The sequence below is a fragment of the Clytia hemisphaerica genome, unplaced genomic scaffold, assembly GCF_902728285.1.
Source record: "Clytia hemisphaerica strain Z4C2 unplaced genomic scaffold, Clytia hemisphaerica genome assembly, whole genome shotgun sequence".
NCBI classification, from domain to species: domain Eukaryota; kingdom Metazoa; phylum Cnidaria; class Hydrozoa; order Leptothecata; family Clytiidae; genus Clytia; species Clytia hemisphaerica.
The window spans coordinates 696,213-709,393 of record NW_027104297.1 but is presented as its reverse complement, the minus strand read 5'-3'; the positions used below and the strand labels follow the sequence as shown (position 1 = coordinate 709,393).

At 35.1% G+C, this 13,181-nt stretch overlaps 1 protein-coding gene across 1 annotated transcript; it reads left to right on the top strand.

Annotated features, from left to right (window-relative positions):
* Positions 1-3,382: 3,382 nt before the first annotated feature.
* On the top strand, positions 3,383-11,880 carry LOC136817299 (potassium voltage-gated channel subfamily A member 1-like). The gene is made up of 4 exons (XM_067073641.1): positions 3,383-3,434; positions 9,448-9,721; positions 10,184-10,333; positions 10,629-11,880. The coding sequence occupies exons 1-4, from the start codon at positions 3,399-3,401 to the stop codon at positions 11,786-11,788; spliced, it is 1,620 nt and encodes a 539-aa protein (XP_066929742.1). The 5' UTR covers positions 3,383-3,398; the 3' UTR covers positions 11,789-11,880.
* Positions 11,881-13,181: the final 1,301 nt, after the last annotated feature.

Here is a 13,181-nt window from a genome sequence, read left to right as displayed (position 1 = left end):
ATTTTGATTCCACTACCCCTTAGCTTTCCAAAAATGTATAACAAGTGCTTTGACTAAAAAAATCGAGCGATTTTACAAATTTCCCCCTACTACCAGTGGAAAGTTTTTCCTCTCAGTGTTGATTGAAATTCTATTGTTTCAAGGTTGAAAAATTCAGTCGGGATGGTTTTGGAGCGCAATTTTTAAACTTTGAATTTTGAGTGGGGATGAAATCAAAGTCAATTTTCCAGTGGGGGCTGAATATCCATAGGGAATTTTCCCACCGGGGACGAGATTTTTGCCAAATATTTTAGTTAGGCTGGGGTTCCAGCGGGTCTGTGACACAGGGGGTTATGAATATGCAAGTAGTATAAAAAACGAAACTGTTAATGGATGCCGGCAGCCTACCCTTGTCTTGTAAGAAGAGCTAGTTCAAGTTGTATTTCTCTATATATTTAACTCTTCCCATCAAAACTTTAAATTGACGAAATTTAAGGTTTTAAATCTACCAATATCTATCTCTAAATCTAAATCTAGATTTAGACTGAAATACCAAACCCGATTTGCAGCAACAGTAATCTCCAAGCAGATTCTGATATTCAGCGCATGGTACGTATTCACTCTAAAGGCCATGGCTCCGTAAGAGAATCTGCCCGGGTTGGCACACCGTTTTTATCTTTTTCATCCAGATTTGGGATGAACATTAAATGAGCTTTTTGAGCACGCTGATTGGTGAAAGCAAAACAATCGCACTGAAATCAATAAACAATAAACAATAAATAAACATAACATAAACATTAGAACCCAGTTCAAGCAAAAAAAAACAACGCAACTTTTGATTTTTATGGCTGAGCAACAGGTCAGATGGTCACATTCGAAATATTTCCTTAGAGTAGAGGACATTTTCAGTAGATTTTTCAATTCCGCTAAATTTATATTTTGATAAAAAGGCAAATGTAAATAAATATCGTACATATTGAAGAAGCTTTATCAAAACTTCAAATAGTATAACACCCCCGTCTTAGTTCCCCCAGAATTTTTTTCCACAGTTGGAATGAAAATTTCTATCAAAATCCCATTGGGAAATTCTTTTTAATTTCCCAGTGGGGCTGAGATTATAGGGTATTTTTCCATCGAAGACGAAATTTTAGCCAAATTTTCCAGTGAGGTGGGGGCGTCCATCCGAATCTTTGACGCTAGGGTCGTGTAGTATATGCAGTCTATGGGTGAGGAATTGAAAGATTTCATAAATTTTGGGGTACTTAAAACTTTTTATTCTCAAAATAAAACGAAGTCTGTCTGAGAGTTTATGAGAAAAAGTGTTGAACATAAAAGTCGTAATCAATAGTATTAGCACCCCTAGTGAAAAGTGTGAAGTTTTTCGAGACTAAATGATAGGGTTCTTAAAAATCGATCTTGCCTGACAATACATTTAGAAATTCATTGAAATTTCTTTCTTTTTTTCCCAAAATATTGCTTTTATCACTGCCCTGCAGTTAGATATAATGTTATTTTTTTCTTTTTGGTTGGATTCAAGAAATTCAAAAGCAGGGGGTGTCTTTTAGCCCCCCAAAAAATTTCATAATGTCTTTATTTTCTTTTATTGTATACATCCATACATCCCTTCAGGCTCGATTTAGATGGAATATTTGGATGGAATGGAATGGATGGAATACTTTTTGATTAAAATTATACACTATTATATACTTTCTAAATGTTTATGTTCGTGAAAAGTAAAGTTGTTATAAAATGTTGGAAAATTCTTATCCTTTTTCTTTCTTCAAAAAGTTGATTCCTTTCATTTTCATTCAACTGATTCGTGTTGTTGATGAGAAAGGTTACTAACTCAGGAAGTAAGTGGTTATACATTTTTTTCCCATGGAAGACAGTGTGATTTTGTACACCCCCTTCTCATAGCCCGGTATAGGATCTAGGATCTTTTTTAACCGGTGGGGTGAAATTAACGGACTGAAACTCCATGGGAATCGATTTCCTATATTTTTCTATTGCTGGGGATTCAAATTCCATTGTATTCAAGTCAGATGGGGATGGGAAAAATAGCATAAGATTTTGCAGTGAGGATTGGTTTAATTGAATATTTTCAGTGGGGACAAAATTTGGAGTATAATGTCCCACCGGGACGATATTTTGGCCAATTTTTCCAGTGGGAAGGGGTCCCAAGTGGGTCGATGTGACGGGGGTGTTTTAAACAGGGCGCATGGAGATATAGCTCACAGACACTGAGATAAGAAAATGCACACATGCAAATAGAGGAAGTTATAATTATTCGATTGGGTTAGACGTTTTGAACGGATTTAGAGTCTACAACTTTTCAAGAACAGCTTAACAAGAGTAGGCGAGTGATTTGAAACAGTGGGAAGTGCAGTGGATTTAGAAAGCTAACTTCAGGAAAAAAGTTTTCAGTTCCCTTTTAGCCCTAGAGTTTTGCGCGGATACAAATCGCTAAAGTTTCATCAAAATCTAAGCTCTTTGAAATGGCAGCTACGAATGCTCAAAAAATCTAGTTATAGTTCGTCAAAGATGAGAAGGGCCCGCAAAGCAGGTCCCTGTGAAAGAAGGGCTAGAAGAAGGGTCAGAAGAAGTCTATATATAGGGGACAAACACTTGACGATAGTACTGTTGTGTAGCCTGGGGTTTGTAGCAGAAATGGCAATGTCATATTTGAATTGAATGCAATCGAATCTTTTGAGAGCATTGTATATGATAGGTCCCCCAGTCATCTTTCAAATCACTAACAAAAAAAAATCCAAATCCAAATCACGCAACAACAAAATTCCGTTATCACGAGTTGAATTTCCTTCCTATCACGATCACGTTGATCACGTTGGTTCCCTCCGATCACGCAATTACGCACTTTAAAATCTTAAATCACGAAATCACGAACTTGAAATAACGCCAATCACACCATTACGGAAACCGCTAGGGGCCTCATATGAGAGCATCATAGATTGCCCGGATTTCCCGAGACAGAGACGATGAAACAGAAGTTACTATTTAGGGCTATTCTGCTATCAAACAGCTTACTTGGGCTTCATGCATAAGTTATAGAATGTGGCTGGAGTTTTCTCCTCGTAAACAACTGACTGTTAACAGCAAGGGCTCATGTTTTCGCCTGAATATGTTAAAATATTACTGAATTATCGCAAAAAAAGAAAAATAATGACGTCATCAAATCTCCTCCCCTCTTTTTGCAAAGAAGGCTTTTTAAGCTTGATTTAATTAACTTTTTTTTCGCGTGTTGTTTATTTTTAACAAATTTTGCTTCACCATGGTAAATAGTGATTACAATTTTTGGAGGCTTTAAGGAATTTTTGATTTGTTTGTATGTATGTTATTTAAAATTTAAACCTTTTTTTTTGGTTATCATTTGGGATATATTTCTTGTGTCAAATTTCAAGATGGAAATTACCAAGTTTAGCGTTTTATGGACAGAGGTTAGTAAGAAAAATGGGTCTTATACTTTTCCTCCAAAAATTATCACATTATAGGATTTGTTCATTTAAAAAATTTACCGGTCGGGGATACGTCCGTCGGGGAAACGTCCGGTCACCAATATTCGAATACTAACAGTTTGTCACTTTCTAACGAGGATGAACTGTAATATTGAGCTAGTTTCTCGAAGGGAAATCACGAAGCCCAAGTACACATTTTTGCCATGTTCTTAAGATATTCTTAAAATTTCGTCGACTTCCAGCCATGTTCTCATAAACTTGGTTCTAATAAAAAAGAACGTGTAGTATAGTACAGGCTAGATCAGTTCTTTTCGTTGGAAAGATTATCTCAGATGATGGATAGTAAAATCTTGAATTGAAGAAAATATTATCACCCCTTCTCACAGACCGACTGGGACCCCTTCCTACTGGAAAAACTGGACAAAATATCGTTCCCAGTGGAAAATTATTCTCCATTTTCGTCCATATTGAAAATAATCAGAAAAGCAAATCCTCACTAAAAAGTATTGTTCTATTTTTTTTATCCCCACTGGATTTTCTGGCTCGAAAGCTGTGAAAAAACATGGGAATATCAATCCCCATCCCAATTTTACCGGGACTTTGAAAAAGGGGGTGTATATTAGGGAGATAAACTTTGAAATCTAACACTCTAATGGGTAAGTAAAGATTAGGCTTGATAATGGATAGCGGAGGATTTCTTAAAAATATTTTGAAAGTACAATTTCTTTCTGACTTTGAACGAACGATAATGACTATGAAAATCGATCAATTATTGAGTGACTGTGCTAATAGTAATGATGTTTATATTTCAAAGTTAGTGAAAAATCAGTGATTTTTTGAAAGTTCATAGGGCAGATAGATGGATAGATTCATTATGTTAGACTTGGTTGGAAATTCATTTCTATCGTGTGGCCTTTGAAGCCAAACAATCAACATCGCGGTCGAGACAGGGCCCCTATAATTCGCGTTTTCCCCGTTTTTCGATACATTGTAAGGTATTGCACTGTGAGAGTTTTCATAGAAAGAATGTTTATAGAGGAAAGAAAAATGTATGAGATATAGAAGAAGAGAATAGTGGAATGGCAGAAAATATAAGATAATTAGGAGGGGGTATAAAGTAAAAAAAATATAGAGGGAAAAGAAAATTGGGTTGAATATATATCTTCTATGGTGGCGATGAAAAAGAAAAGATTTTTTGTGTGAATGAACATAAACAGATTATTTTTGTTTTATGTTTGTTGATCTTAAACAAAAAGTTTGATACTGAGCCCTTTTTAAAAGTTCGCGATTTTTACTGATTTTTAGTGAGAGAAAATGAAGAAAAATGGACGTCATTTGCTACCAATCATCTTCTTTTTCAATTCTTTCATTTTCTCATCTTGATTTAGGGGATAAGAATTAAGTAAAAAATTATCAGGAATGAATGAAACGACTATTTTAGTTTATTTTGTTTGGTTTTTTAATGTTTTTCTTTTTGGTGTTCTTTAAATAGGTTGCTAATTTTTATCCTTTAATACTATTTTAGATCTGATTTAGTTTCATGTTTTTTGTTTACATGATGAAGGGGGTTGGTACAGAGGTTTGACTTAAATTATCTTTTTCTAATGAACATTTAAAATGTTAAAAATTTGTTAGTTAAGTTTTCTTTATATTTCTTTTTGACTAATTTATTCACAAATTGATTCACGCACATAGTTCAACTTTATTTTTTAATATGGTCTGTTTAGTACATGTTTTTCTTTCGAATCTAACAGTCATCATGTTGTTTTGATTATACATAGTAGACTTGTGGTAGACATGATAAATACAGCTACGTGCTCTCATTTTGAAAATATGAAATTTTAAATTTCCTTGATTCACAACGCTGAAACATCTTGAATATTTTGTTTTGAATGATTGTTGAGAGTGTCACCAGCATGAATTTTTTGTTTGGGAATGAAGTAAGTTTGATCATTTTAAAAGAATGCAATCTAAGACTCAAAGATTCTTTTTTTTATAAGAACAATGTTTTAAGAACAACGAGGCTGGAAAATATAAGAACAATTTAAGAATAATGCTGACCCTGTGGAACTGCCGAGTTTCAAGAAATTCAAAGATGTTCTTTTTTTTTAAGATATCTCAATCTTGCTCCTAAAATATAGGAACAGTATAAGAACAATCTGAGGATTAGAGGTTCAAAAATAAGAATGGTCGGTCCTTAAGAAAAGTTAAGACTACAATTCACTGGTTCTTATAAAAAAAGGAGTATACGGCATTAAAGTTAAACCCGTAGCCGACTAAGATTTCGACAGACCTGTCTCACAGCCCCGGTGGAACTCTTTTTCTTAATGGGAATAAAAATTCTATTGTTCCAAGGTTAAAAAATCCAGTGGGGATGGTTTTGGAGTGCAATTTTTAAACATTGAATTTCGAGTGGGGATGAAATCAAAGTCAATTTTCCAATGGGGCTAAAATTCCAGGGTATTTTCCAACCGCGCTACATTTTCCAGTGGGGCTGGGGTTCCAGCGGGTTTGTAACACAGGGGTGCATTTTGTCAAAACGAAAAAGTTAGAGGGTTTGATCAGACGAAAAGCTGAGGCGTCAAAGAAGAAATGGACCAACTATGAAAAGCGGTTTCCGTGATGGCGTGATAAGGAACTTTTTCTTGCGTAATAACGTGTTTTGCAAATTTTTTATTCCATCTTTGAGTGATCAGAGGTCAAAGCGTGATTGTGATTGGAAAGATTTTTGAGCCGTGATGCGTGATCTGGACTTTCTCAAAAGGAATGCGTGATTATCCAAATTTTTTATTTATTTTCGTGATCGTGATTGAAGACAAAAAATAGCGCAACATTGTGATAAATCATACATTCAATTTTTGAAGTTTAAATCTATCCTCTACTTTGAAATGACATGTATATGTGTTCATTGTACTGGGCTAAGTTACGTTAATAATACTCCGGTATAGATAATATTTTGATATCCCGCACTGGCATTGTTTGCACTCGTGGGTCTGTAAGAGAATTTGGCCAGGTTTGCTATTCAGATTCGGAACGAATTAACCCAGTCGCTTTCGAGCATGAGGCAAGGAGGTTTTGAATGTTTTGACTAAACAACCAGTAAGATCGTCACATTCGCCATATCCTATTAGCAAAGCGTGGTATTCGCAGAATGGATGATCTGTTACACGTTTTTTTATACCAACAAACTATATAAGAACATAAGGCTTCGACGGCCAAAATTTTCAGAATATTTTTAAGGCTTTATGGACTCAAAAACACTCGATTTCTTAGGAAAATGGGTAAAAATGGTCAAAAATTTGTTAAAATAAGAACATGCTAAGGACATCTCTTAGTGAAGAGTATGAGATGACAGACTTTTGAAAGATGAGGAAGAGAGAAGAAACCACATATGATTCTAGACACGCGGTAGGGGGCGAAGCAAAGCAGCTACCTCCATTTAATCGTGATTCGAATTAAAATAACTGAGATAAATCGAAATTAATTTGCCATTCAAAAGGGTAGGGTTTCATTTTTCATAGATTCCAATTGAAATCTATGACGACTGCATAATGAATTGAATATGTCAAAATGAATTCGATAGCCAGGGGAGGTGCTATTGTTTCGACTGTTCTTTTTTGTTTCCTGTCTGTGATTTGATGTATCGAAAATCATTTCCGTGTAAAGTTAACGTGACATGTGGGGAAGTTGAATTTTTCTGAGTCAGTTTATTTTCTGAGTCAGTTTATTTTCTGGTGTAAAAAATATTGAACCGTTGAACAGATTTAGTGTTGATACTACTAGAATTCCAAAATGACTCCACAGTCAACAGATGATGAGGTAGGATTTATCAACATTCTCCAATATACCGTGTGCATCAAGAAAAAGTTGATTCTTTTTTATTCTATATAGGAAAACTCAACTTAAATTTTGGTATATGAAGCTTCAGTTCAGTCAATCAAAACCTATGTTTAAAAACCTGAAAATTTTGACCTACCTAAAATGACAAAATCACACTTGCGTATGTTTCTTTTCTCTTCTAACTCCACACTTAACAAATTATAAGGTGGGATTCAATAACATTCTCCAATATACAAGCAAACTTTCTTCCTTGAGTAAATTATTCACTGTATGTTTCTTTTGTTTCTCTTTTCTAAAACTTTTTAAAACTGCAATCTACAGTACTAACGGTACCCGGGGGGGGGGTAGCTGGACGGGTATGTGCAGGCCCAAGGGGTACCCTTTCCAAGATGTTTATAATGCACCGTAAGGGTCGGAAAAACTAGAGATGCACTATAAGGGTAGAAATTTCAGAAAATTCTTGAATACATGTTTTTTTTATAAGCATATGTTTTTTGGGAAACAAGCTCAGTTATGCTTAGAGATATTTTAGACTCAGGCTCGAAGTATGTTTATCATATGCTTATTTTACCGAAAAATTCGAGTCTCCAATTTTTTCAAAATCTGTCGTTGCTATACATGAGGATATTTATAAGATTTTTCAGGAAAGTTGTGAACGATTGCCGCGTTTACGCTTGTATTTTTTTAAATTAAAATGCCGTTTGAAGAAACTTTTTGTTAATTTAATGCAGGCTGTGTACTGTATTAAACATTTTCACTTACACACCTCAAAAGCAAGCTCAGTAATATGCTTGTAATATGCTTATTTTTTAGACAAATTCAGGTCTTGGTATGCTTATGCTTATAAAAAAAACATGTAGTCTAGATATTTTGCCCAAATATGCTAGAATTTTGACCATTTTTTGCTCAAAAAGGATTGAAAATTTGGGAGGAAATGTACTCTAAGGGAACGGTACTCTTTACCAGAGCAGAGTGTCTATATCTTACGTACTGTGTGACTTAGTATAGCCTTTCACTATCCCAACACATGATTTCTCTAGCACTCTGTGGGACAGGGTTGAGGAAAAAGCCGTGGTCGTTTGCCGCAGTGGTAGTTACAGAGCCAAAGCCGATCGAGCACCAAATAACGCCCCACGCAGCGAAGCCCATAGTGATAAAGAGGCGGTGCAACAACAAGACAGTTAAGTCTGTGTGTGGATAAGCCTGGTGTTATGTAGTGCGTTAATGAATTATGAATGAAATTCCGTATGTATCGGGTCTGGCATTATACATTCAGATATTGGGTACATCTACCTTGAAATAACACAAAACCAAGCTGGCGAATAACTCACAAAATTCGGTCAATTCGGTTCGTCTCTCGAAGTATTCGGAAATTTTCATTTTCAGTGGATACCTATGTTTTCATTTAAGTACGGTACATCTGCTGGAACAAAGTAGTTTTGCCGTTTTTAACAAGCCAATGCAAAATTTTATAAAATTTGAAATTTTTCTTCAAGCCTGTGCTTATCATATTTGCATGACAACTTTAACACCTTGAGTGAAAAGGCTCTGTTGGACAGATTCTATTATGAATAAAATCAACATCTTAAGTGTGAAATGGGTAAATATTAAGTTCAGTGAATTTCCAAATACTGTATATAAGCGAGCCTCAAAGAAAAGCTGCAAACTTAAATTACCATCTGCAATGCTTGAAACTTTTCCAGACAGTAGGGTTTAGAAAGTGAGAGAGCTTTTAACTTATTCCTGTCAAGACTATATATATATATATACGGGATTGACGGCATATTTAAGAACGTCATAATACAGTCTCCATAACTCGAACACGTTCGGGAACACAAATTTGTTCGAGTTAAAGAGATTTCGAGATATGGAGTAAGGTTTACATGGCATAACTGCGGACGAGAAAACTTGTTCGAGTTAAGGAGATATTCGAGTTAAAGAGGTTCGAGTTAAAGAGACTCTACTGTAATTCTAAGCAGGGAACTCTCAGCAGGCACACAACGCTGTTTCAACGTTCATCTAACGTTATATGGACGTTGTGAACGTTAGATAAACGTTGAAACAACGTTGTATGCCAGCTGGGTAGTTATTGATGATAAGTGTAGCCAAGTCTGAGAAGAAAACGTTTCAAATTCTTCATTTTATAAATTGATAGGTTGACAGAAATAGAGCAGCACAGCGGCCTTCGCTCAGCATGTTCATAGCAAACGATACAAGTACACCTTCTACACACGTCCGAAGAAGAGGCTCTGTACAAAGTATAAATTCGGACACTGACTCACGTGGCGTGTATGATCAAAAACAATACAAACGACGACGTAGAAGAACCTGGGAACGAGGTGAAACGGAAAACTCGTTGAAACGAAACCCGAATAATGCACCGAGGATTCGGATCAATGTTCGGGGACGGAAATATGAAACGTACATAGGTAAGATAGTTGAATTTCCATTTTTCATTGAAAACTGAAAAACCTCCAGTGTCACATCACGATTTGAATTATTTCAAACTCCTACAGGGTCAATGAATGGATAGACATTATTTGAGGCTAGAAAAGCGTTGCTTCCAGCTCAAAGATTATCCAGAGGTCAGAAAGTTGGTACGGATTTTTTTTGTAAGAAGCCTTTGTTCTTTTAACTTTTTTAGTTTTAAGCCTAAAGATGTTTTTATTTTCACCACTTTGTGGGTATTTCTTTCCATTTTCCTAAGAAATCGGGTGTTTTAGAGTCCGCAAAGCCTTGAAATGTTCTTGCCTTGTTCTTAAAATGTTGGCCATCGAAACATTATGTTCTTATATTCTTTGCAAAAAACATGTATCAATTAGATAGTGAGAAGGCTACTTTCAAATAAGTTTCCATAATATTAAACAAATTCTCCATTTTCTTTTTATTAGACACACTTGACCGTTTTCCAGACACGTTACTAGGCAACAAAGAACTTCGTAACCAATATTACAATGAACGTAAAGAAGAAATTGTCTTGGGTAGAAATTATGAAGTCTTCGAAGCCGTGCTCTTCTATTACCAATCAAATGGGATCTTGGGTAAGTTTTTAAGAAGACAAAACTCTCACAACAAGTTTTCAAAAAATCTTGGCGGAAATTACAATAAATCTTTTGTCCCATGGATCTTTGACCAAAGCCTTACCCTTACAAGCAAAACGGAAATCGTACAAACAAGTTACGCAACTATACGATAAAGTCGTTCTTTCTAATAATATTGATTTAATCAAGATAATCAGGAATTTTATACACCATTAGCATCAGCATCCCCTATATCAAAACATATCAGAGGGAATGCGTGCAGCCTAATAGAATTTTAAACATTATTCCATTCCAGCAAGACCAGCTTGGGTTAGCGAAAAAGATTTTGAAAAAGAACTAAAGTTTTATCAACTGCAACCATCCGAATCTGAAAAACTGAGAAAAGAAAAAGAAGCTCAGAAACAAGCGGCTAAAACGTTAGCATCAGAGCGCCGCCCTGCTTATCAGAAACTCATATGGAACCTTATGGAACACCCTCGTTCATCAACGCCCGCCTTCACATGCGCCATTCTCAGTATCTTTACAATCATCATTTCAGTCGTTGTAATCTGTCTTGAAACGATGTCCTCGATCACAGACGATCCTGATAAAAAACGAGGCTACATTAATCGCAAAGTTTTATTTTATCTTGAAACGACAGTCATGATATGGTTTACTATGGAGTATTTATTGAGAATCATTTCAGCTCCCAGAACGTTCAAATTCATATTATCACCTACAGGAATAATAGATTTGGTTGTTATATTACCTTATTACATCAATATTATAATCGGTGAAGAAATCCGTTCGTTTAATTTAGCGGTATTCCGTATAGTGCGAATGTTTCGCGTTTTCAGGATTTTCAAATTAACTCGATACAGTACCGGATTGAAAGTGCTGGGTCGTACTATTCTTGAAAGTTTTGGACAACTTGTTGCTCTCTTTCTCTGCTTATTTTTGTCAGCGATTCTATTCTCCAGTTGTTTATTTTTTATCGAACACGATAGCTTGGACCATAATTCCGAAGTGTTTATTAGTATTCCGGACACTTTTTGGTACGTCATCATTACTATGACTTCGGTTGGTTACGGAGACGTCGTTCCGCGAACGTTAATTGGACGTGTAGTTGCTGCCTTTTGCATGGTAACAGGAATTATAGTTTTGTTATGTTTACCAACACCCGTCTTTGTGACGCATTTCGGACGATTTTATGAAGACGTCATCAGTAGGCCGGCCACTGAACAAGAAGAGGATGATGAATTGACCGACTCTGAGATTTGGCGTAATGGTGAACACAATCTTATGATCCCAAGGTGGGTCAATGATGATGCGTGGAAGGAGAAAATTAGGACTGATGTTAATCAGAATCTGACGTTACCAGGGTTAAATGTTTACTTGAGTACGTCTAATCTGTTTTTATCCAGAGCTTGCAGTCAAGAAGTGTTGCATAGTATTCATAACTCACCAAGTAAGTAGAATCTGGTAATTTTGAAAAATGTTTTTTTTGTAAAAATTATATACTTTTTGGGTTTTACCAAAGAAATAAAGAACATCGAAATAATGCCAGTTTAGTCCAGTGCATTGAATATCAATTGATTTTCTCTATTACATTTCCTTGAGCCAAAACTCCAGCTCATCCGAAAACTTTAAATTATTTAAAGTTTCATTCACATTTTTTTTCATTCACATTTTTTATAAGAACATCTAAAATTTATGAAAGCTGTTCCTGACTTTTTGAGTTTTAAGTCTAAAAACATTCTTAAAATTTATATTTCTTATTTTCACCATTTGCTGTACAACGTAAACAAAGCAAGCAGAGAATGAGAGTAATTAAAATTAAAGAGAAACAGTCATACATTAGCCTTCAGATTTAAATCTTCATCGGGATAGAGAAATAAGGCAAACCTCGGTTTTCATTTGCCAGAAACTTTCGCCAGATGTCTTTTTGACCAAACCAGCCACATTATTTAATACAATCGGTACCAATCTTCAGCACTTTTCAACACAAGACTTGTTATGTTTTATTTCTTTTTTTTCTGCTAAAAAAAGAAGAAAAGAACGAATTACTTTGCTTGGCCACCATCACTGAAAGATAAATAGTACTTTTCGAATACAGATGTATCCAAGCTGGTATACAATGTTGTTTTAACATTCATCAAACGTTGTACGATGGACGTTATTTTGTCATTCTGTGCCAAGCTGGGATCTCATGATTGGCGACCCTAAAAATGTCTCGGGTAAGTTATGGCATGTCTCCAAAACTGAAAAAATACCATAAGTTTTAGATCGCATTAGTCGACAGAAAATGACCAAACATATGTTTGAACATGAAGAGTTCTCACAGGAAAAAATCTTAAAGTCCCAGGCCTGGGAAATGGCCATTTTCGGGGTGGAATTTTTTTAGCCCTGAGATTTTTTAACGATTACATATTTCGATTAAATTTCGGGGGTGATTTTTGCCATTCTACAACCCTTGGAAAATTTTATGCAAACTTTCCTACCCCGAAAATGGCCATTTTTCAGGCCCAGGATTGAAAGATTTTTTTCTGTGTTTATGATGTAGTTTCTAACTTGGGGTGTCTAAAAGGGTGTCATTATCACTCAAGTCGATTCCTTTACGGAATAAGAGGTATTATATTGCTACATGTGGCTTTTAGGGTAAAAAAACATTGTTTAAAATATAGAATATGAAATAATATAATATATAATCCTACACATCATAAATAAACATTTTATCATTATGACATTATTAAAAAATGTCACAAAAAAATAATTGAATTGGGGTATAAAAATGTTAAATATGTAACAAATTACTTTAAGTAAGGTTTAACAAAAAAAGAGATTAAAATAATATTGGTAGCTTGATAAA